Source organism: Rhineura floridana, chromosome 16 (assembly GCF_030035675.1).
Source record: "Rhineura floridana isolate rRhiFlo1 chromosome 16, rRhiFlo1.hap2, whole genome shotgun sequence".
Classification (NCBI taxonomy): Eukaryota; Metazoa; Chordata; class Lepidosauria; order Squamata; family Rhineuridae; genus Rhineura; species Rhineura floridana.
The window spans coordinates 38,940,026-38,964,274 of record NC_084495.1 but is presented as its reverse complement, the minus strand read 5'-3'; the positions used below and the strand labels follow the sequence as shown (position 1 = coordinate 38,964,274).

At 48.7% G+C, this 24,249-nt stretch overlaps 1 protein-coding gene across 2 annotated transcripts in view; it reads left to right on the top strand.

Annotated features, from left to right (window-relative positions):
* The window catches only part of GABRE (gamma-aminobutyric acid type A receptor subunit epsilon), a 37,101-nt gene that overhangs the window by 3,461 nt on the left and 9,391 nt on the right, over window positions 1–24,249 (top strand). Inside the window, exons 2-5 of one of the 2 annotated variants that reach the window (XM_061599096.1) lie at window positions 7,434–7,585; window positions 8,355–8,422; window positions 22,350–22,570; window positions 23,039–23,121. In XM_061599096.1, the coding sequence (XP_061455080.1) occupies window positions 7,434–7,585; window positions 8,355–8,422; window positions 22,350–22,570; window positions 23,039–23,121 (524 nt within the window). Of the gene's footprint in view, window positions 1–7,433; window positions 7,586–8,354; window positions 8,423–22,289; window positions 22,571–23,038; window positions 23,122–24,249 lie in introns of both variants that reach the window. The other variant, XM_061599095.1, reaches the window with a different exon arrangement.

Genomic DNA, 24,249 nt, shown 5'->3' with positions numbered 1-24,249 from the left:
TGACCATTGGCAATGCTAGCTGAGGCTGATGGGAGTTGTGGTCCAACAACATCTGGAGGCACACTGGTTGGGAAAGGCTGGTCTAGACTTTTGAAGCTGTCTTTAGTTTATGGCCAACGCTGCACCATCTTGTGGGAGTGAATGCCATCGCTTTATCTATGTGCTGTGTGAAGAAGACCCAGAACTTCTGCCCGGCATGCGACATTCCCTACATTACACTGGACAGCTCCCCCACCCCCACTGCTGCCTTCCTGCCCCCCCCACCCGTTAGGGTTGTTTGCTGAGTTAGTGCACTTGGGAGCTTGGGGTTTCTTAGATCAATAAGTCTTGGGAGTGGGGTGGGGTGGGAGGAGGAGGAGAGCATAGTCTGCCGCCCTGACCACCTCACCCTGCTGCTGAACTCACTTGCTACCTTGATGCTTTGTCAGCCGGGGTTCCTCTCTTGCTTGTAGATGGGCTCCCTCACAGGCTTTCCGTAAATGTATAGTCAAAGCTAGCTTCCTCCATCTGCTGAAGCAGCCAGTTAGATCTGGAGGGCTTCTTTTAACACATACGAGGGGGTGTGGCTGAATTCCCAATCAACTGAAAGGAGATAAAGGCCAGCTCAGCCCCCTGCGAATGGGGATTTTTCATCAGGGGAATGGGCAATAGGGGGTGGTTGTGGACACTGAGGATGTGGGCAGTTGGAGCCCTTCAGGGAAAGGAAGGGTCTGCAGCTCCCCATTGGCTTTTTATTTATTTATTTATTACATTTATACCCCGCCTTTCTTTTTTCCTAAAACCCAAGGCGGCTTCCATATGGTTCCCAGGCGGTCTCCCATCCAGGCACTGACCAGACTTGACCCTACTTAGCTTCAGCAGGGAGCTGGCCACATGGGCCTTCAGACCAACGCCTGGGACCTTTTGAACTCATTTTTAACTGATTTTGAAAGTAAACCAAAAGCTGGGCTTTTAATTTGGACTAACACCTGCCTGAACCTTTTAGTTATTTTCCTTTATGAATTGCTTCCTGTGAAATATTTTATTATTATTATTATTATTATTTATTAAACTTATATACCGCCCGACTAGCAATAGCTCTCTGGGCGGCGAACAACAAAATACAATAAATGACACAATATTATACAATAAAACACAAATTTGTTAGTTACATTAGTTGATTAACTGAGTAGTTTGAACAAATCTTCCAGAGTTCCAGTACAGACACTTCTAGAAGATACTGAATGATATTCTCCCCAGGAAATAATACAGAAAAACCATTTCACTGTTAGAAAATCATTTGAAACTGAGGTCCAGATGTATATAGCTTGTTGGTGACAATGCTGTCAGCAGATCAACCACCCTGTCACAGGGCTTCTTTGAAAATGTGACGGGGAAAATCCACCATGGACTTTGAGTGAGGAACCAGTTAGTGGGGCGAATGACTGCATTTTGTCAGAAGACACTTTGAGAAGAGAGTGGAGTGCTCTGCCGAGGCCCTGATCCACCCCCCCAGGTGACCAGCCACCAAGCCACTTTGTCACAAAGGATTCCATCTTCTACATTCCTCTTTTGCCAAAATGCAGGGGCTAGTTGTTGAACCCTGCTCTATGAGCAAATGGCGTTGCCTTGGCCCATCCAGCCTAGCAAGCTTCGCTCTGACTGGCAGCAGATCGCTCCAGCTGCAGCCTGTGAGATCCATTTAGTTGGAGATGCTGGGCATTGATCCTGTGACCTTCTGCATGAAAAGCATGCATGCTGCCACTGAGCTATGTCTCTCTCCATTTGCAAACCCAACCCAGCTTTGTCCCATGGTCGTACTGACAAGGGCAGGCCCTGGGCCAGCCCAATATATTTTGCTGCTTGAGGCACTTTCCCCATTCCAACATGAGCCAGCCAAGATTCATGTAGCCCTGAATTCTGGTGTTCAGCAGACAGCCACCTCTGAGGGGTTCTGCAGCAGGGTGGGCATAGCCACTGCCCTGGTCACTGAAGGTGGACTGTTTGCCTCTACATTTTAAAGCTGTCAATACAACCGAATCTTAGAAGAGCAGATTCTTCCAGTGAATTATGAAGAAGTTCTTCAGTCGGAGCCTATTGGCAATCATTTTGAGAGGGGTGGGAAGAGAGATGTCGTGCTACAGAGACAAGAAAAAGTCTTGTGGTACCTTAAAACGAACAAATTGCATCCCATAAAGTGGATAAATCCACAGAAACTTCTGTCATAAAAAGCGTTTTAGCCTTTAAGATAGCGCAAGACTCTTCATTGCATTGGCAACAAGTTTCCTTGGATGTCCCCAAGTGATTAATGCTTGGTGAGAAAAGCTCCCCCCACTTCACTCTCCATATTTTTATCAAACAATTGTCATGTCCCCTAGTTCTCTGCCACCTTTCCCTAAGCGACTCCCCCCCCCCAAAAAAAACCTTCTTAGACCCTCCTACATCCAGGAGATTCTTTGCCATAACACTTGACAGCATCATTGCCAAATATTTCTAGAGCTCCATAGAGTACTAAGTTACATGTACCTAAAATTAGACAAATGCAGAACACCCCCAAATCTGCCCACCAGGGGAAAATGTACCCAACCCTCTGGCAAGCAGGACCTCCAACACCACACAGACCTCCCCCCCCCACCTGGAAGTTCCCTTTCCTCTGCAGGTTTTAGCAGGGAAAAACCAGCAGGAATCTCTTACCTTTTCCATACCTCACACAAATGAGAGATGACCCTGCCACCCCCTCATGCTCACTCTGTGCTTGCCAGAGGGGAGGGGATTGGTGGCAACCAAAAAGAATGGCTGGATAATGAGCTGTGCCAACATTTATAGACCGGGCTGCAAGCTGAAGGTGGTGAACTTACAGAACGTCTCTGAAATGTCCTCACAGAAACATTGTTCAAATATGGACACAATTCCAGATCTCAGAGGCTGCCCATCAGGCATGTGATTTGTGCCCGTTTATGAGCTCTTAACAGGAGCTTAGCAGTAGGCGTAGTGGTTAAGGAGTTGGACTACGACCTGGGAGACCAGGGTTCGAATCCCCACACAGCCATGAAGCTCACTGGGTGACCTGGGGCCAGTCACTGCCTCTCAGCCTCATGAAAACCCTATTCATAGGGTCGCCATAAGTCAGAATCGATTTGAAGGCAGTACATTTACATTTTTTTTTAGATCTGTGTGGCCTTTCTTTAGCCAAATGCAATTAGGGCCTGCTGAGACTGAGCTCTTGGGATAACGTCAAGTGTTGCCCAGGGAGGTGATGTTGGACTCCATCTGTCCTCTCCTGAGCCTGATCGTTAACATGGCCGACACATCCCTGGCCCAGAGGGGGAAGCCATCACTTAGCTTTCCTGCCCCTTACATACATACACCACCACACCACCCCTGAAGAAGGAAAAGGTGTGCTCACACACACACCCAGGGCAATCGGAGCTCCAGCAGGCCCTTCTCTTCTTAGCTGCATTCCCAAGGCCAGCTTGGTCAAGAGAGGTGGCTGTTTTGACAAGCAGGTTTTGCAACATGTCACGTGTGAATACCTTTTCCTTTTGATTCTGTCTGAGCCAGATGGGAACTAGGCCTGCACCTTTCAGAAGCCGCCAGACTGAATTGCTCCTGCTCAAAGCAACCGCTCCCCCATCTGCTCTGCTGGATTGCAAAATGTTGGCTGTGTGTGACATTTCCATTAACAGGCACAAGGCATCCCCCCCCCTCCAACTGCCTGGTGACCTCAGGAGCGGACACATTACTTATTACACCTGGGAGATGGAAGAGCTTCCTCTGCTTGTTGCTGGAAGGTGAAGTTTGGGAGGGGAACTGGAAAACCTCACCCTAAAATTGAACCAAGAAGCAGGCAAGCTACATGAGGCTTGCTTACTAGAGGAATGAGCATTGGGGGGGGGTGTTCCTGTCCAGTGCCCTGTAGTGGGGGGAGACTGGGGGCACATCTCAGTAGCAGAGCTAGCCAACTGCCAATGGCCTGGGACCCAAAAGAACAGCTGCTGTTACTCGTGGTTGGCAGTTCTAGGCTTGATGGACTCTTGATTTGACTCAGTGTAAGGCAGCCTCTGGTGTTGGCTAAGATCAACCCAGTCTGTCAGCCAGGCACAAATGGAAGGTGGGTGTGCTGTTTGGTGATGCATTTTCTGAGAGAGCCCCAACTCTGGGCTGCTTCCCTTGGAGGCTCACCAAAGCCAGAATCTGGACATTGTCTCTGTTTGGGCTGCCATTTGGTGGCCACAAGTGACTGCTGAATATTTCATTTATACAAATAATCCAGCTCTCATTTCCAGTAAATTGGTGTTCATGCCGGAAGTGTCGAGATGCAAATCAGCTTGCTAGGGAGTTGCGTGAGAAAGAGTAGACAGAGAAGGGAATGTCTGTGTTTCCTAGACTGCCTTTCTAACATAACCTGTGCTAACCTTCTTCAAGGGCCAGACTAATATTCGTAGGGTTGCTGCTCTCATTTCCTGCTTCTCCCTCCCTTCTTCATCGTCCCACCTTGGGAGAGGAGGCATCTTTCCTTTGTCTCTCTCCTGCAGAGGTGAAAGAGCATGCCTGGCTTTTTGCAACTCCAACTTTAGTTAGCTAGAGAAAGGCCTCCTGGCTGGCTGGGCTGCCGCTGACCTGCGCTCATCTCTTCTGTCCGTCTTCCTTCCATGTAAACTGATGTGTCTCCGGGAGCTCTTCACACCTCCGACTCCCCTTCCTGTTCCTCTCTTCTCTGCTGGCCACCGGAGGAGAAGGAGCCCCTCTCTCTCTGCCTCCTCTCCTCCAGCATGAGGGCAATGCCCAGGCATGGCCACTGCAGCCTCCCACTTGGCTAGCCAGACGAAAATAGTGCCTTTCCTATCCAGTGGGTATTTCTATTAATGAAGTGGTCTTTTCTTATTTGGAAACCAAGTCCAAGTCCGAGCGATTTAAAGCAAGGAAAAAGCTGGCTTTCTCTCCGGTAGAATCACACCCCTGCAGCACAGAGCGCTTGGCAAGCAATGCTAAGCTCAACGCTGCTAATCTACTGAAACTGTAATTGGTATAATAGCCATTAGAGCCATCATTGGGGTTCTCATAATACTGTATATTCAGAACAGACTAAAGGAACAACTTCTTCACACAGTGCATAGTTAAACTACGGAATTTACTCCCACAAGAGGACACAATGATGGCCACAAACTTGAATGGCTTTGAAAGGGGAGTAGACAAATTTATGGAGAAGACTATCAATGGCAATTAGCCACTATGGCTATGTTTTCCCACCACTGTTGGAGGCAGGGTGCCTGATTTCATTGCTGGGAATCACAAGTGTGCGCTCAAGCCCTGTTTGCTGGATTATTATTATTATTATTATTACTACCACTACTACTACATTAATATACCACCCCATAGCCAAAGCTCTCTGGGCGGTTTACAAAAAATAAAAACATTGAACCTTAAAAACAAATATACAATTTTAAAAACCATATGAAGTAAAAGACCTGGGGTCAGAGCTCAGCACATGCTGTTAGAATGCCTGGGAGGAAAGGAAAGTCTTGAGCTGGTGCCGAAAAGATCACAATGTTGGTGCCAGGCAAACTTCATCGGGGAGATCATTCCATAATCCTTTGGGACATCTGATTGGCCACTCTGAGAACAGGATGCTGGACTAGATGGGCCCCCTTTGGCCTGATCCAGCACTGCAGGGTTCTTCTGATGTTTAAATTGTGGCCCTGAACTGTCTGGCAAGGGAAACAGCCAAAGGTGGCGCTGGACCTTCTGACAGTAATCCTACCATCAGGCAACTGCTGGCAACGTACAGCTGTTCTTGCTACAATGAAGCACCATCAGTGCACACAGATTCTCTGGGCAGTCAGCTTGGGGGCAGAGGTACCTCAGAACACCAGGAGAGCCCTGCAGCTGGACAGTTAGACCAAAAGGGCCCCATCCAGTCCTGCATCCTGTGTCCCTCCATAGCCAAGAAGAAGCCCACAAGCCGGACAGGAGGGCCATAGCCTTCTCCCACAGATGCTAGGATAGACAAGGGAGCAGCCAGTCCCTTACTCATTTCAAGACTGTAGCTGACATGTCACGCATGTGTGCTCACACGCAGACATAGGCACCCCAGCCCAGTCAGCCCTGTCAGAAGAGCTGCCCACCCCCCCAGTTTGGGACCCATTGGGCATGTTTGCAAGGCAGGCTGAGGGTGTGATGGGCTGCCGGCAAATAACCCCCACAAAGGTCCACTCAGCAAGAAGGATTCATAAGCAATCAAAAAGCACCAGCGTCTGACAGCATTTCAAGCACCAGGCTGGCTGCGCCTAGCAGAAGAGCAGGCATTTCAGAGTGCTTGGGAAGAAAGCTTGATCTTGATTTTGATCCATGAAATGTGAAAATCTGACACTCAAATTTCAGTCTTGATGTGTCTGTTTTGATTGATTAAATTAATGAACGCACACAGTACAGTACAATACGTCAGGTCAGTTTTCAAATATTGTTGAATACTGGCATTTTTCAGGTACTGTAAAAGGTTGCATGATTTTGGGGACTAAATGATGCTACTGCACACAACATTATTCAGAGAGTAGTTGGTGGACAGAGAATATTCGCCACCAATTTTGCCGAACATTTCTCAAAGAAAATTCATTTCTAGTCTGGGTTCTCCTGGACAACACCCTACTTTCCCCTTGGCTCCTTGTTCAGCATGGAGGGGGGAGGTGCTGGTTTTGTTTCATTTTGATCAAAATTGGGGAGATGTTTGGCTCCTGCTGGGTGGGCTGACCGGAGGGGCAGGTGCCGGATGGACTCATGTGGTCTTTCAGTCCCTGTTAAAAACCAATCAAATCCTCCAGCCCTTTACAGCCCCGGATCTTTGCAGCCTTCGCTTTGCAGGGAATTCTCTCTGAAAGAAAGAGCATCTTGTGTGGAGTCCCCTTCAGTGACTGGAACAAGGGAGCATCATCCTCAGGGTCTCATGCCATGTGTTACCTTAGCCTGTGACTCAGCCTAAGCAGGGTGGCTGCAGCCACTGCACATGGCTCCTCTCTTCACCTTCGTGTTCTGATCTCAGTTCCCCTGTGCTGAATTTCCATTGGATGCTCCTCAGGGCAGCAACGCATCTGCTAGTAGCAGTAGAAGTAGTAATATTTTCTATCTACCTTGTGTTTCTGTTCACATACAGCTGTTGGGTTATATATGAATTTGTCCTCTCCAAAACGTTGAGATAGCGACAGGGAAGAGAGAGAAGCCATGTGGAAGTATCTCCTGCTGAGTCCATATCCCCCAGTCCAGGCTGCTGGGAATGGCAGCAGCATACCAGGGCCTCGGTGCAGAGAGGCATGTCTCATGGCTCGCTCCCTGATGCTTTTAGCTGCAGATGCTGCCACGGCCTTGTGCATGCCAGGGAGATGCTCCCCTGTGAGCTATAGTCTCTCTTATCTTCTCATGAGCTGCTCGCTTAATGGTTTGCCTCTTTCCCCTCCCCGCAGGGCTGAGAGTGCAGAGGAGTATGACTACGATTACCTCAGCAACACCAACAAAACTTGGGTCCTGACCCCCAAAGCCCAGGAGACGGACGCCACCCAGATCCTCAATTCCCTTCTCCAGAACTATGACAACAAGCTGCGGCCAGACATTGGCAGTAAGTGCTGCCCCCTCCCGAGGCTTCATCTGGAAGGAAGGCAGCCGCTGCTGAGGGATGCAGATTGCAAACAAAGGGGACATCTGTGGAGCATGTTTGCTTGCATGGGTGCTCTTGCTTGGCAAAACATGTTGTGTGCCAGGTTCCCCAAGACCAGTAGCAGGGCACAGTGGCAACCTTGTGGGAAGGGCTTAGAAGCAGAGGGCAAAAGTGGCGGAGGATTGGCTGGTCAGAGCCAACATGGCTGTAATGAAAGGGTGCATTCAGTGGAGGCTGGCCCATGATGGCAAATACTCCCTTCTTACTTGCATGCAGCCCGGGGGTGAGGGGAGGGTGGCTGCCTCTCCTCCTCCTCCAAGTTGTCATGGCAGACCTTGGCAGGGAGCAGGATGTGGGCACAACTTGAGCTGGTTGGCAAGGCCTGCCATTGGCTGCGGCACCACCTACTGCTTGGGCTGCCAGACTTCTGCCCTACCAGTCGCGATGGGTACTAGCCACCACTGAGTCACAGCCTTCATCAAAAAGGAGGATTATATTGGGAGTTGCCAGGATAGAGGCTCTGCTTTGTGGCCTTTGAGTTTCCACCTTTTAAATGATTGTGTCTATTTACACTAGATGTTATGATCCACTTTTGGATGGAAATAGAGAAAAGTAGGGCATAATTTTTGGAATGAATAAAACACCTAAGCCCTCCTGTCCTTGTCGTTGTCCTCAACAACACACCCTTCCTCTGGCTGATCCATCCTCTCTCTTTGGGTCTCTTTTCCAGTCAAGCCGACTTTCATCGATGTGGACATCTATGTTAACAGCATCGGGCCTGTCTCTGTGATCCACATGGTGAGTGGCGGCAGCGGTGGCAAACCCTTTGTGCGTCCAGTGGAAACCAGTAGAAGGAATGTGGAGTGGGGTGTGTGCATGTGGGAGAGAGAGAGAGAGAGAGAGAGAGAGGAGATTAGGGAAAGAGCTCAGTGGACCGAGAGGGAGAAGAGAAACCTTAATCCACTCCCGAGGCTTCCAACAGATCCTTTGGCAAAGGGATCTGGTGCTGACATTTTGCTTTTGTGCAAGCAAGACGACATTGACTTCATCCCACAGCCCCTCCCCCCATAACATCCACAGAGGGGGGGGAACAGACTGCAGGAAATACGAGTAGTTTTGCTTCCTTTTGCTGGGGGTGGCTTCATGAGCCACGAAGGAGCCACAGAACAATTTGATGTGGTCCAGTTTCAGCAAAGATGGGTGTCTGCTGAGAAAGAGTCAGCCCCCCTCTTTGTGAGGGCTTTGGCAGAGGTGGCTCCCAAGTCAGGTTAACATATGGCTGATAGGGCAGGACGCGCAAGACAGCCCACAGTGCCAAGTCAGGCTGAGGAGGCCCAAGCCCAGCAGGACTGTCAGGCAGACTTGCCTCTCCCCCAGGACTAGCCCTGGACTGTCCCATATTGGATGGTGGGGATCATATGGCCACCATTTAAAGCACAGTACAAGCTATTACTATTATCCACTACTACTACTTGCAACAGAATATAAAAGTGCTAAATAAATAAATAATGTATGCAACAAAACAGCAACCAACACAAGTAACAAACCCAGACAAGACACTAAGTTACTGTGCAAAAGCCTGGGCGAAGAAGTGGGTCTTCAGCGGGTGATGGAACCCAAGAAGAGTTGGCACCAGCCACATCTCAGAAGGGAGGGCACCACCATTGGGGGCCCGTTCCCAAGGAACTGCTTGGCACAGCCTGCCTCAGCTTAAACAAAGCAGGCCACACAATGGAGATGCAAACTGCAGGGAAGCCACTCTAGCCCTGCTGCCCCCCAATAGGGTCCTGCCCTCCCTTTCCCTCCCCCTTCTGGTTTCACAGCTACTCCCTCCTGAAGTTCACATGCCTGCCCCCCCCTGCATGCTACAGGCCCTGCAGTGGTGGATCAAGCTCAGCTGGGCTGGCCGATTCTGGTCAGGGGTGTGTGTGTAGCAGTTTGGGTGGGTGGGTGGGTGGCACTTTTGGAAAAAAGATCTCCCAGACCATGCAGGTTTCTCTGGCTTGGCCAGACTGTGCAACATCCACTGGGGGGGCCCATAGGACGGTCATTCTTGCTCCGTCCCCTGCTCAAGTGATCGCCTTTGCAAATCTCACCCCAGTGTCTCTTTCCCCCTCTTTGGTGAATCATTTGCAAATTACTCCTGGATTATTAATGATATTCCCATGAGCGGGCACAAGTGGAGTCAGGTTTGGGGGAATGGATGAATTTCCTTTTTAGGGAAATGGAGGGACAGAAACAATTTTGTTTTTCAATTATATTTTTGCTGACTTTGGTGGTTTTACCAGCAGGATTTGTGGCTTTTGTTTTGTTGTTATGGATTATTATAACACTAACAGGTTTTGAGGGCAGCCTGACTCTCCCTTTGGCTTTATAGTTCCAAGCAACCAAAGAAATTGCCCAGTAAAAATCAGGGCTTGTCAAATGTTCAGACAAAGAAGAATGTCACAGTCAAGCAGGCTCAGAGAGTCCCAAGTGGGGTTTATTTTCAAGACTGCTTTTGATGTCTCCTCAGTGGGGCATTTGGGGAATATCCACTGCACTCTGGCTGGCTGGAGCAGCAGATTCCATCACTTGCTGAACTACCTGACCCCCATTTTGATGGCAGGAGGGAGGATCCTCCATTCATTCATCTTCCCTGCAACTTTGCCTGCACCAGGCAGAAGCTTTTATGCCATAGAGCAAGAGTGAGCCTTGGCATGTGGCCACCTGACTCGACTGAGGAAGCCAAGCTGGGCAGTGAGGGATCGGAGGTTGGGGACTTCTAGTGTCCCAAACCAATCTCCCTCTCCTTTTCTTCCTAACACAACATCTCACCTGTACATGCTGCAGAGAATATGAACAAGAAGAAGAACCACACCACAGATGTGAGGGATGTAGTCCTGCTGCCATCACAAGCTGTGCCATCCCCCTGAAGTCAACTGGTAGTGAAGTCCTCTGTGCCTCTCCTCCTTGTCCCACTGCTGGCTGGGACCGAGACTCACTCAGCCCTGTAGAATCATTCCGCCCCCTCCTTGCCCTCACCCCCTCAGCCTTCGTCTGAAGCAGGCTGAACTAATCCCTTTTGCTTATTCAAAGGGGTGAAGAGACCCCTTCCCTGTTTAACCTCTGAACGTGTGTTTTCAGTAAGCTATCAGCATTTCCTCTGCAAACAATAAGAACTGTCTTAAAGCTATAAGGCTGAACCTCTTTGCCGTAGTTGCCGCAGTGCATAGAAAAAGAGAGACAGAAGTGGGGAGATGGGGGAGGGGAGGGGAGGGGGGGAGGGTTATTTATTTATTTATTTATTTATTTATTTATTTGTTATACTTGTATACCGCCCCATAGCCGAAGCTCTCTAGGCAGTTTACAGTAACTAAAAACAAATACAATTTAAAATACATCTTTTAAAAAACAATTTAAAACACAATTTAAAAATTTAAAACAATATAAAACACATGCTAAAATGCCTGGGAGAAGAGGAAAGTCTTGACCTGGTGCCGAAAAGATAACAGTGTTGGCACCAGGCGCACCTCATCAAGGAAATCATTCCATAATTTGGGGGCCACCACTGAGAAGGCCCTCTCCCTTGTTGCCATTCTCCAAGCTTCCCTTGGAGTAGGGTGGCAATGTTGGGAGAGCAGCCTTTCATTTGTGCAAAGCTTGCTCACAGGAATGAAGAAAGGAAGACTGCAGAAATTCTTCCTCTGAACTGATCAATTTTAAGAGGGTATTTTTGTATTCTGAAAAGTGCTTTGAGGTTTAAGGACAAAAAGTAGCAATCTACTGTTAAGGCCATAGAATCATGCAAACATTAAATCTTTGTGCGGCAAACTTGATGACTTGGTAGAGGGGATTGCAGAGCAGGCTGGCTGGCAGAACTCACCATGGCCTGAACAAAAGCTGTGCCCAACTGAAGACCATTAAAACCAAGAGCAGGAAGCATGCAAACTCCAGCAGGCCAATGGTGGGGGTGATGCTGTTGCACCTAGAAGGCAACCAAAGAGCTAAAGATATGAAAGCTGGAAATAAAGGAAGCCCTTGAAGATCTCAGAAGCAGGAAATCAGCCCAAGAGACAGACAGACGGACAGTAGGGCTGTTTTGCAGCAGCAAAGGTGCAAGAGGATCAGCACAGAAGAAAAGGAAACAGAGGGTGGAGAGTGAAACAAGCTCTTCTTTGCTCTAGTCTTTGCTGCAGGGAAAGTCAGAAAGAGGCCCACATCTGAACAATTATTTTCTGGCAGTGTCTCTGAAGAGCAGGATCAGGGCCAAAGTGGATGTGATGTGGCAGCTCCCTTTGCTGAGCACATGCCTGGCTCACCCAAAACAGAAGGGGGTCTAAATTCTTGCATAAGAAGATGGGCAAAGGAGCCTGGACCCTTTCCCTATGCTCCAAATGCCGTTTCTTCCACTCAAACTCTGACCTGAAAACAAAAAAGGACGCACAGAGGAAGTGGAAAGAAGGCCAGGCCGCAAAGGAAGAGTACTAACAGGCAGCATGGAATTGCAGGAAGGCTAAAGCTGAGAATGCGCTGAGGTTAGCGAGAGATGCCAAAAGCAACAAAAAAAGCTTTCTTCAGGTACAATCATAGTAAAAGGCAGAAAAAAGAAATGGTGGCACAGCTACTCAGTGAGGATGGCAAAATGATAACAGATGACAAAGAAAAGGCAGAAGTGCTCGATTCCTACTTTGGCTCAATCTTCTCCCAAAAGGTCTGTGACCCTCCTGGCAAACATGAAGTTGGAGGGGCAGGATTGCAGCTTGAGATTGATAGACAAATGGTCAAGAAATACCTAATCACTTTGAATGTGTTCAGATATCCAGGGGCAGATGAACTGCATCCTAGAGTATTGAAGGAACTGGCTGAAGAACTCTCAGAACCACTGTCTATTATCTTTGCAAAATTGTGGAGAACCGAATGACTGGAGGAGAGCTAATGTTGTCCCTATCTTCAAAAAGGAGGAACCTGGGAACTACAGACCAATCAGCCTGACATCGATCCCTGGGAAAATTCTGGAGCAGTTTATAAAGTGGGCAGTCTACAAGCACCTTGAAAACAATGCAGTGATTACTAGAAGCCAACATGGATTTATCAAGAACAAATCCTGTCAGACTAATCTTATCTCGTTTTTTTGATCGGGTAACCGCCCTGGCAGACTGTGGGAATGCTATGGACATAATATATCTCGACTTCAGCAAAGCTAGTGGCAAAGTGCCCCATGATATTCTGATTAGCAAACTAGCTAAATGTGGGCTGGGTGGACCAACTATCAGGTGGATCCATAGTTGGCTGCAGAACCATACTCAAAGAGTGCTTATCAATGGTTCCTTTTCAAACCAGGAGGGAGGTAATTTATTTATTTATTTATTTTATTACATTTATACCCCGCCTTTCTTTTCATGAAACCCAAGGCGGCTTACATATGGTTCCCAGGCGGTCTTTCATCCAGGCACTGACCACACCTGACCCTGCTTAGCTTCAACAGGGTACTGGCCTTATGTCCCTTCAGACCATCGCCTGGGTACCACTGAGTGGGGTACCACAGTACTCAGTCCTGGGCCCAGTGCTCTTCAATATTTTTATTAATGACTTGGATGCAGACATGAGGGAATGCTTATCAAATTTGCAGATGATGCAAAATTGAGAGGGACAGCTAATACCGTGGAAGACAGTAACAAAATTCAAAGTGATCTTGATAGGCCGGAGCATTGGGCTGAAAACAACAGTATGATATTTGTGCAAAGTTCTACACCTAGGAAAAAGAAACCAAATGCACAGTTATAAGATGGGGGATACTTGGTCCAGCTACTCTACATGTGAGAAGGAACTTACAGTTGATGTCGATCACATGCTGAATATGAGTCAACAGTGCACTGTGGCTGCAAAAAAGGCGAATGCTATTTTAGGCTGCATTAACAGAAATATAGTTTCCAAATCACATGAAGTACTAGTTCCCCTCTCTTTAGTACTGGTTAGGCCTCATCTTGAGCACTGTCTCAAGATAGTTGCCACACTTTAAGAAGGATGCAGACAAACTGGAACAGATTCAGAGGAGGGCAGCGAGGATGATCAGGGGACTGGAAACAAAGCCCTATGAGGAAAGACTGAAAAAAATTGGGCATGTTTAGCCTGGAGAAGGGAAGCCTGATGGGAGATATGATAGCACTCTTCATGCTATCGGATGCAGAGGTGCAGGGAATGCTTATCAGATTTGCAGATGATACAAAATTGGGACAGATAGCTAATACCCTGGAGGACAGAAACAAAATTTAAAGGGATCTTGATATGCTGGAGCATTGGGCTGAAAACAACAGAATGAAATTCAACAGGGATAAGGTATGTTTAGCCTTGAGAAGAGAAGACTGAGGGGCAATACGATAGCACTCTTCAAGTACTGGAAAGGTTGTCAACCCTGGAGGCATTCAAGGGACTGTGAGACAGCCAGCTGTTGGGTCTGCTTTAATTTGGATTCCTGCATTCATCAGGGGGTTGGATTCAATGGCCTTATAGGCCCCTTCCATCTCTACGATTCTATGAGACCAAAAGTGATCCAGTCTGTGGGGAAAGGGGTCTCAAGTGATGAGCTGCAGGGGGGCAAAGGGGAGAGAGACAGTTCAGGTTAGGAGCCTGAGAAGAGCTTTTCTGCAGCTGGAGGAGCCCATAGAGGCCCATCTAGTCCAGCAAGCATCCTGCTCCCAGTGGCCAACCAGAGGCCCCAAAGGGAAGAAGCCCACAAGCAAGACCTGAGCGCAACAGCTGCAACTCTCCCCACTTGCGAATCCTCCCAGCAACTGGCACACAGAGCAAATGCCGCCCCACTGATGTGCCCCATCACTGAAAAGCTTAGAGCTCTCCCCCCCCCATTTATACATAAAGAGGGATCAGAGACATTATGGACCACAGTCACAACTGCCCCCCGTGTCTAATGTGATCCTCTTAACAGAGGTGATAAAGGGTGGCCTTTTTCAGATGAAGACCTGGAAGTGGCTCTGCCCAGGACATGGCATAATCTGCTGCACCTGTTCCTGAGGCTGATCCTGCTGAACAAAATGGTCTGTGCTAGGCAAAGGCACCTGGGAATACCGTCTGCCTTTCTATTGCTTGATTGTGCTGCTGGGGTAGCCAACAAGATGCTCTCCAGGGGTTGTCATGCCCAGCCAGCAGTCACCCTGACTAGACATTTAAGCTGTGCATAGCCCTTCGTGCAGGGCTGGTCTCAGCTTGGCAAAGGTGAAATTGCTGATCTGCTAACTAAAATATGTAACTTGTCCCTCGGGTCCTCCTCCGTGCCTGAGGACTGGAAAGTGGCAAATGTAACACCAATCTTCAAAAAGGGATCCAGAGGGGATCCCGGAAATTACAGGCCGGTTAGCTTAACTTCTGTCCCTGGAAAACTGGTAGAAAGTATTATTAAAGCTAGATTAACTAAGCACATAGAAGAACAAGCCTTGCTGAAGCAGAGCCAGCATGGCTTCTGCAAGGGAAAGTCCTGTCTCAGTAACCTATTAGAATTCTTTGAGAGTGTCAACAAGCATATAGATAGAGGTGATCCAGTGGACATAGTGTACTTAGACTTTCAAAAAGCGTTTGACAAGGTACCTCACCAAAGGCTTCTGAGGAAGCTTAGCAGTCATGGAATAAGAGGAGAGGTCCTCTTGTGGATAAGGAATTGGTTAAGAAGCAGAAAGCAGAGAGTAGGAATAAACGGACAGTTCTCCCAATGGAGGGCTGTAGAAAGTGGAGTCCCTCAAGGATCGGTATTGGGACCTGTACTTTTCAACTTGTTCATTAATGACCTAGAATTAGGAGTGAGCAGTGAAGTGGCCAAGTTTGCTGATGACACTAAATTGTTCAGGGTTGTTAAAACAAAAAGGGATTGCGAAGAGCTCCAAAAAGACCTCTCCAAACTGAGTGAATGGGCAGAAAAATGGCAAATGCAATTCAATATAAACAAGTGTAAAATTATGCATATTGGAGCAAAAAATCTGAATTTCACATATATGCTCATGGGGTCTGAACTGGCGGTGACCGACCAGGAGAGAGACCTCGGGGTTGTAGTGGACAGCACGATGAAAATGTTGACCCAGTGTGCGGCAGCTGTGAAAAAGGCAAATTCCATGCTAGCAATAATTAGGAAAGGTATTGAAAATAAAACAGCCGATATCATAATGCCGTTGTATAAATCTATGGTGCGGCCGCATTTGGAATACTGTGTACAGTTCTGGTCGCCTCATCTCAAAAAGGATATTATAGAGTTGGAAAAGGTTCAGAAGAGGGCAACCAGAATGATCAAGGGGATGGAGCGACTCCCTTACGAGGAAAGGTTGCAGCATTTGGGGCTTTTTAGTTTAGAGAAAAGGCGGGTCAGAGGAGACATGATAGAAGTGTATAAAATTATGCATGGCATTGAGAAAGTGGATAGAGAAAAGTTCTTCTCCCTCTCTCATAATACTAGAACTCGTGGACATTCAAAGAAGCTGAATGTTGGAAGATTCAGGACAGACAAAAGGAAGTACTTCTTTACTCAGCGCATAGTTAAACTATGGAATTTGCTCCCACAAGATGCAGTAATGGCCACCAGCTTGGATGGCTTTAAAAGAAGATTAGACAAATTCATGGAGGACAGGGCTATCAATGGCTACTAGCCATGATGGCTGTGCTCTGCCACCCTAGTCAGAGGCAGCATGCTTCTGAAAACCAGTTGCCGGAAGCCTCAGGAGGGGAGAGTGTTCTTGCACTCGGGTCCTGCTTGCAGGCTTCCCCCAGGCACCTGGTTGGCCACTGTGAGAACAGGATGCTGGACTAGATGGGCCACTGGCCTGATCCAGCAGGCTCTTCTTATGTTCTTATGTTCTTAAAGGCTTCACCTCAGAGAAGAGGATGAGGCACAGCAGTGCCATGGCACCAGCCAAGCTCCTCCCTTGCTTTGCCTGCAGGCGCACGACTTCTGTGACAGAACGGCCCCACCAGGGAAGGGAGGAGGTCAGCTAGCGGGTGGCCCAGAGTCCCAGCCTTCCTCAGAGGCTTGCTGTGTCTCTGGGCCGGTAAAGTCCAGTCTCCAACTTACCTCTGTCAAGAACCTTCTCTCCTAGAGTGCCGGCAGGTTGTGTTTTCCTGCTGTGCTGATGTCATGTCTCAGTTCAAGGACTCTCCTGGTCTCTTGGGGAAGGACTGCTAATCATGAGCTAAGCATATGCATCTAGGCCATCATGGTCTGGCGCTGATGGTGTCAGGCTGCCCCTGATGGGGGAAAGAAGGGGGGCACCCCTGTGGGAGCAGCCGGAGTGCAATTGGCCTCACTGCATGCGTATGCATGGGGGGTGAGGTTGTAAAAGCAGCCCACAGGAGAGCAGATGAAGGGCTCGTTGATGCAACAAGCTGAGGGTGCACTGACCTTCCCAGAAAGGGCTGTGTATCCTTTCAGCCCCACTGGGCACTTGGGGAACAGAGGCCAAGACAGGCTCCCTGGGGAGGTCATCAAGGCTAAGTATCATCCGAATCAAAGTCTAACCCTTGAACCACCGCATGGACCAGTTGGCCTTCTACATGTGGGTCACTTAAATGACATCCTCACTGCAGAGCAATCAGACATCAGAAGGGGTGGGAGAAGTGATGAGGAGTTCTGAATTTTGTGCATCATTAGGTAGTCCAATAGGTGGGGGAGGGGCATAGAATTGCTTGCCTGCTCTGCCTTTCTCAGAGAGACTCCAGCAGATGTTGCTTCCAAGCCATGTGGCAACCTTTGGGGAGGGGGTTCTGATCAGGTGAGAGAAAAGGAATCTAAAGGTATGAAGGGCAGCTGGTGTGTTTGACCTACAACCCTCCTGAAGAAGAAGGAGTTGGCAGTTGAGAGCCTTCCCTTGGGGAATCTCATCTGAGTCAGACCAGGCTCCATAATTATTCAGGTTCATGATCAGAAAATGATGGTGTTTGCTTCCACACCAACCATTTGGTCTAGAGTGGGCACCATCTCTTCACTCAGAATCCAGATGATATTGTTGCCAGAGAGTCATGTTTCATTGTTCTTTTTCCACACCTCATCTGTGGAGACATTTTCCCCACTAAAAACTATGCCTTCAATTAAAAGTTCACCTCTTGTCTTTTTTTAAAAAAACAGCCGTTTAGTTGCTTTCTGTTCATTCACATTGCTGAGTTGCCCTTAATTATGGTGCCTTCAATATCAATATTTTGTGGGAAGGATTCAGGTGCAAACAGGACCGCTACCCATTAAAGTGGATTAAGGCACTCTGTTACCCTAGAACAACAAATCCACTTATAAAACACACGCACACACAGACATTTTGCAGTTTGGAAATTGATGGGGAATTGCATTGAAAAGAGCGAACTAAACAAATGATTAACAGGAAGATGTGTAACCCACCCACCCAACCCCCACAAACAAATCAAGATGAATTCAGGATGAATGCCTTTTGTCCCATTACCCACCCCATAAACAGATCAAAACAAATGGCCAGTAAAAACAGGCATAGTCTAAACTCTGCATAAGCTTTTGTGCTAGCAAATTAGGATGGATGCTGAATAAACCAGCCATCTGGAAAAGCCCTGGGTCAATTCTTGTTCCCCATGAAGGGGAAAGGGGCTTTAATTATTGGTTTCTTCTTTCTAACAAGAGCAATTGCTTTTCTCTTGCAGTTGCAGGGGGAGTAATAAAATAAAATAATGAGAAATTGTTCTGAGTGCAAAGAGGCAACCAGTAATTAACTGGAAACAGAAATTGAACTGCCTAATTAACTGCCAGTTCAGGAATCGGATGACCACAAGTGAACAGGAACTAAACAGCTGCTTTAAAACAAAGGGGCAAGGAGGGAGCTACTTACTAAAGGGGCAGCCACAAGGAAACACACCACAGCTGGATGGGACTTAACTCCAGAAGAAACCTATAGCCAGGTAGTTGGATATTATGGGGGAAATAGCACTGTTCTGACATGTGAAATGTCCTTTTTAATTCCACTTCAACCTGTCTACCGAAAAGCAATGCCTCAGCAGCACTCAGGGGCTCTAGTGTGGAAACAACCTCTGCTCAGCACTGGTTAGGCCTCATCTTGAGCACTGCATCCAGTTCCGGACACGGCACTTTAAGAAGGATGCAGACAAACTGGAACGGGTTCAGAGGAGGGCAACAAGATAATCAGGGGACTGGAAACAAAGCCCTATGAGGAGAGACTAAAAGAAATGGGCACATGTAGCCTGGAGAAAAGAAGTCTGAGGAGAGATATGTCAAGTACTTGAAAGGTTGCCACACAGAGGAGGGCCAGGATCTCTTCTTGATCATCCCAGACTGCAGGACAGAGAATAATGGGCTCAAGTTGCAGGAAGCCTGATTTCGGCTGAACATCAGGAAAAACTTCTTAACTGTTAGAGTGGTACAACTATGGAACCAATGACCTAGGGAAGTGGTGGGCTCTCCAACCCTGGAGGCCTTCAAGAGGCAGCTGGACAGCCATCTGTCGGGAATGCTTTGATTTGGATTCCTCCATGGAGCAGGGGGTTGCACTTGATGGCCTTATAGTCCCCTTCCAACTCTACAATTCTATGATACTAATTCAGAGCCAAACAGATGTCAGTCCATCCATGGTTTCCAGGGAGTTAACTTTTTCATAGTTAACTAATACTGTGGTCAGTAGCATTTTAGTATCTGATTTGTTGCTCAGAATGGGGGACACACAGTTGTCCAGGGCCAAATTAATAGTTGCCCCAGTGTTTTTCAGCTGCCCACTTCCCTAAGGGTGAATGTGGAGCATCCATAGGGGGCACTGTTGATTGCTAATGGGACACAGGAGCAACGAAGAAGGCTGCCCCTGAACAGGAGCAGCAACATGTCAGCATGGTTTAACTGACTGAGCTGCATTTGGGAACGTGCTTCAAATTCATTACGTGCTTCTGGACAGCCTCATACACAACAGAGCATGGAAATGAAATGGCGGAACACGCAAAATGTTTATTCCTCTGTTGGGATGTCTCCTATGACTTGAACATCCGTCCCAGTAAAGCTTGCAAGTTGGAAGGGGCTGGAGGTGGCTTTTCCTCTGGGCCTTCTTGTTTCATTCCTCCTTCTGTCTGTCTGCCTGCCATCCACCTGCAGGATCATCTCCCAGCATCTCTTCTTGCCAGTCCTTGAACTAGACTCCCACAACTCATGGCAGGGGAAGAGAGCCCAGAGTTACATAGACTCTAGGTTGCTCTTCCAGAAGCTCCCTCTCTTGCACAGTCAAGGGTGACCCTGCTGTCCCACTGCCCTTATAGCAGAGTCCTGTGCGCCACCCAGGCTGGAGATTGATACTCTTACTCTGGTCCCACCATTCAAATGGTTCCTCCACCTGATACTTCTGTCCTGATGCAGGAGAATGTGGAAGAGGAGGGGAAGAGGAGGTCAGGTGTCACCCAGAAGGTTTGAAGAGGGCCCTTGGATGTGGCTGTTCCAACTGGCAAAGGAGGGGTGTCACCAGGCCCAGTCACAGTAGATGTAGCAGTGAGTGGCATCATGACACCTGTGAGGCGCGTAGCACCTATGGAGACTTTTCACCCATCCCAGCAGGAGACTGAGATGGCTCGTTTATCAAATGCCCACCAAAGAGCACCTAAAAAGAATGCAACCCTTCCGGGCATGGAATTCTGTTTGGAGAAAACTGGTCTCAGGCCTTGCTATTCACCCCATGCCTAATTGTGCCACCACTCTACCCAGTACAGAGAGTTGACTGGGCCAGTTACAGTTCCAAGAGTTAAAGGGCTGGTTAGTGGGTTGCAGGAGTGGGGTCGGGGGGTGGGAGATATCTACTTGGTGGCACTTAAGGAGGGTGGAGCTGGCTGGGCTGCTCTCAGCCTTGCCTCCCTACAGCCCTTGCTCTCACCAGGTGCCACCCCTGTCCGCTTTGTGAGAATTTGGCCCTCCCTCAGGCTGCCACTGCCACTGAGCAACACCTGCTCAAGAAGCGCCCACATTCCAGTCTGGCTTTGCACTGATTGATCTGCATTTCAGGAGAGCTCTCGGTTCCTTCAATGCAAATGCCAGGTCAAAAGAGCCACTGCAGGCTGCCATCAAGAAAATCCCCCCAGAGGCAACCAGGCAGTTGCTAAGCTGCTCCTTACCACTTCATGCATAGCCAGAGAGAGGACACATTGGATGCCACATCCCAAATCACTTTCCTTAGCAAATCTCTTCCTCGCTCTCACACCAGTGCCTGGAACTAGGCCTCTGGTTCCCTCTGTGGCATCAGTAGAAGGAAAGAGCCACAGGCAGCTGGTGGCAGAGGAGGGGTGGAGTGGAGTGAGAAAGCTACTCTTTATGTCTCTGTGCCTTTCCATCCCTGGCAGATAAACTCCTTCTTAAACATAAAAAGGGACGTCCTGCTAGGGTTATTCAGGAGACCTGGTCTAGCCACAAGGCTGTTAGCCCTATCACGCAGTTGAGTAATCTTAAAATAACCCATTTATGGTTGGTTGAGCTTTGGAAGACTTCTAAGGGCTAAAGCATCCAGGGACCCAGGGAATTCGTTGTTGAAAAAATGCCCACCAACATATGTTGGGGGAAAGCGGAGTGTTAGTGACAGGCCACCCATTTTGCATGCAAAAGATTCCACACTCAGCATCTCCAGGGACAGTTGTGGAAATCTCCTGCCTGAAGTGCTGGATAGCTGCTGCCAGTCAGTGTTGACAAGACTGAGCTAGATGGACCAAGGCTCTGATATCAGAATCAGGCAACTTCTTGTGGGCTGGACTCTCGACTCCAGACAGTGAGAGAGCACCAAGGTTGCAACAGGAAAGTTGCACCTGGTGATTGGTTTGGAAACTTCAGCCAAAATATGGCTGCCCAGATACTTGCAGGGACCTGACAATCTAAGTGTTTGTCACCATTTTTCCTACAGTTGCTTTGGCTACCAGTATGTTTCTGGACCCAGTTTAAAATGCTGGCGTTAACCTTTAAAGCCCTTAATGGTATGGGACCAGGTTACTTTGAGGATGGCTTCATCCATATTACAATCCTGCCCATACACGATGACTAAGGTATGCTTTGGAGAAGCTACTTGCATCCCACCCCCAGTAAGATCAGCTCGGAGGATGGCAACAAGGGAGAGGGCCTTCTCAGTGGTGGCCCCCAAATTATGGAATGATTTTTCTGACGAGGTGTGCCTGGCGCCAACACTGTTATCTTTTTGGTGCCAGGTCAAGACTTTCCTCTTCTCTCAGGCATTTTAGCATGTGTTTTATACTGTTTAAATTTTTAAATTGTGTTTTAAATAGTTTTTATAAGATCTGTTTTAAATTGTATTTGTTTTAATGTTTTTAGTTACTGTAAACCGCCCAGAGAGCTTCGGCTATGGGGCGGTATACAAGTATAATAAAATAAATAAATGGCAGACAGGGCCTTCTTTACGGCAGCCCCTCAGGGATGGGACTCCCTTCTAAATGACTCACACTTGGCCCTTTCAGGGCAGCCTTTTAAGAGGGCCATGAACGCTCATCTCTTCACTGCTGTCTTTCCTCTAGAGAATTTATGGTTTGTGTGATTCTGAGCAGGAAATTGTACAACTGTATGATGTGCCTAATAGATCTTGTATCGTTCTTTTATATACATGTCACTGTGCAGGAGCTTGATCCTAAGAAACAACATATCAGTGCTAGCACTAGTAACAATAACAGCCACCACCAAAATGTCACCCAACAGGATAGAGATCAGCAAGTTTCAGGCATGCTGTGGATAACTGCTCCTGTGTGCCTCTCCCAGGAATATACCATCGACATCTTCTTTGCCCAGACGTGGTATGACCGGCGCCTTCGCTTTAACAGCACCCTCAAAGCTCTCACCCTCAGCACCAACATGGTGAGCCAGATCTGGATCCCAGACACCTTTTTCAGGAATGCTAAGAGGGCAGACTCCCACTGGATTACCACGCCCAACCAGCTCCTCCGGATCTGGAATGACGGGAAAGTCCTCTACACACTCAGGTGACTCCTGGGGAGAGGGTAGGGGCAGAAAAATAAGCCAGTTCAGGAAGGGTGATGGAGGGTCTCCACCAAATGCTTTTGTCTGGCTGTCTGCTCCTGGCCTTTGCACCCAGCTTCCACCCACAGAGAGACCATCTGACTGGCCTCCTCCTGCAGAATGCATTCACTATCCCAGTTCACCAGTGAGCCTAGTTCAATTGTGTGGGGAGGGGATGTTTACCAAGAGGGACATGGGCTAGTGTCTGAAGTGGGGCCAGGAGGTGTCCAGGCTTGGAGTGAAAGAAAGGGACTTGGAGAGGGACTTTATGGGCTTTAAGCAAAGTTTTGGTGGCCTCAGGGCTCTTGGCACATCTTATTGTGGGGTGTAGATGCGCTGCAGAGGGGCAAAGTCTTGGGGTTGCAATGCAGCCAAGGTCAGCTGCGCCATCTGCCAAACTCACGTTCCACCTCCCCCCATCTCTACTTTAGGTTGACCATTGAAGCCGAGTGCCTGCTCCAGCTCCAGAACTTCCCAATGGACACACACTCCTGCCCCCTGGTCTTCTCCAGCTGTGAGTAGTCCTGGTTGTGCAGGTGCCACAACGAGGCTGTGGGGCTGAGGAGTGGGGCAAGAAGATGCCACTTTTCCCCAAAAAGAGGCTGAGCGTGGGGCTGGGACATCCCTCTATCCCCTGTCCACCATTTGCATCTGTTTGGGGATTGATTGGGGCAATAGCAAAGCTAGCAGGAGTCAAGGAGGGAGGGAGAGCTGGAGGGGCAGCAGAGGGCAAAGGGCTCTGCAGGGAAAACACCACCTGCGCCTCCTTGGAGGTGAGAGAGAGACAGTCTGATCTGGAGAGTCTGTGTGTTTTTGGAAGGGTCCCTCGTGGGCAGGCAGGTGCTTCATAAACACTTAGTAATGATCATTCACAGCATCATTATCCTGCACAAGTTCACTCCCAAGTAAAGCCTGCTCCCTTTCTGGGGGGACGCGTATCCCACACAAGTGTGCCAGGGAGGCTAAGGGACAAAAGGAGCCAGCTGGAGAGAGGACAGGCTGTGGCACCTGCCTGGCATGCAGAAGGTCCTGGGTTCACTCCCTGGAATCTCCACAACGGGCTGGGAAAGACTTCTGCCTGACACCCGGGGGGGGCTGCCAGTCAGTGTAGACAGTACTAAGCTAGATGGACCTAAGACCGGGCTCAGTGGAATAAGGCTGTATCCTTTGCTCCTGTGGGTCAGCATCAGACCTCCCTGGGGGAGAGGGGGCTGGGGTGGTAAGCTGCAAGTGCTGGAGGAGCGTCCCTTTTGCTCCGAATGGGACACCCGCTCCACTTTCCGTGTGGTTGTGGCTGGCTTGGATCAGCTGTTGCTGCCAGCTTGGCCTTCAGTAATGAAGAGCAGCTGTTGAGTCTGAGCCGGAGGCCAGAGGGCCACGTACGTGGCCCTCTGGCCTCCGTACGGCTCGGGCTTTCCCTCTGACCATGGGCTGGGGCTTTCTGCAAGTGTGGTCCACGCCATGTCAGATAGACCTCCAGAACCACGAAGCTAGAGACCCGCAAGAAACTGCAAAGGAGGAGGAAGAGGAGGCTGTTGTCTGGGTGTCCCTTCAAGAAGGGAGCAGCAATGTAGGCTCCAAACCCCATTGGAGCTGTGGGCGAGGAAAAGAGGGGGCAATCTTCAGAGGTCGTGAGGACCCA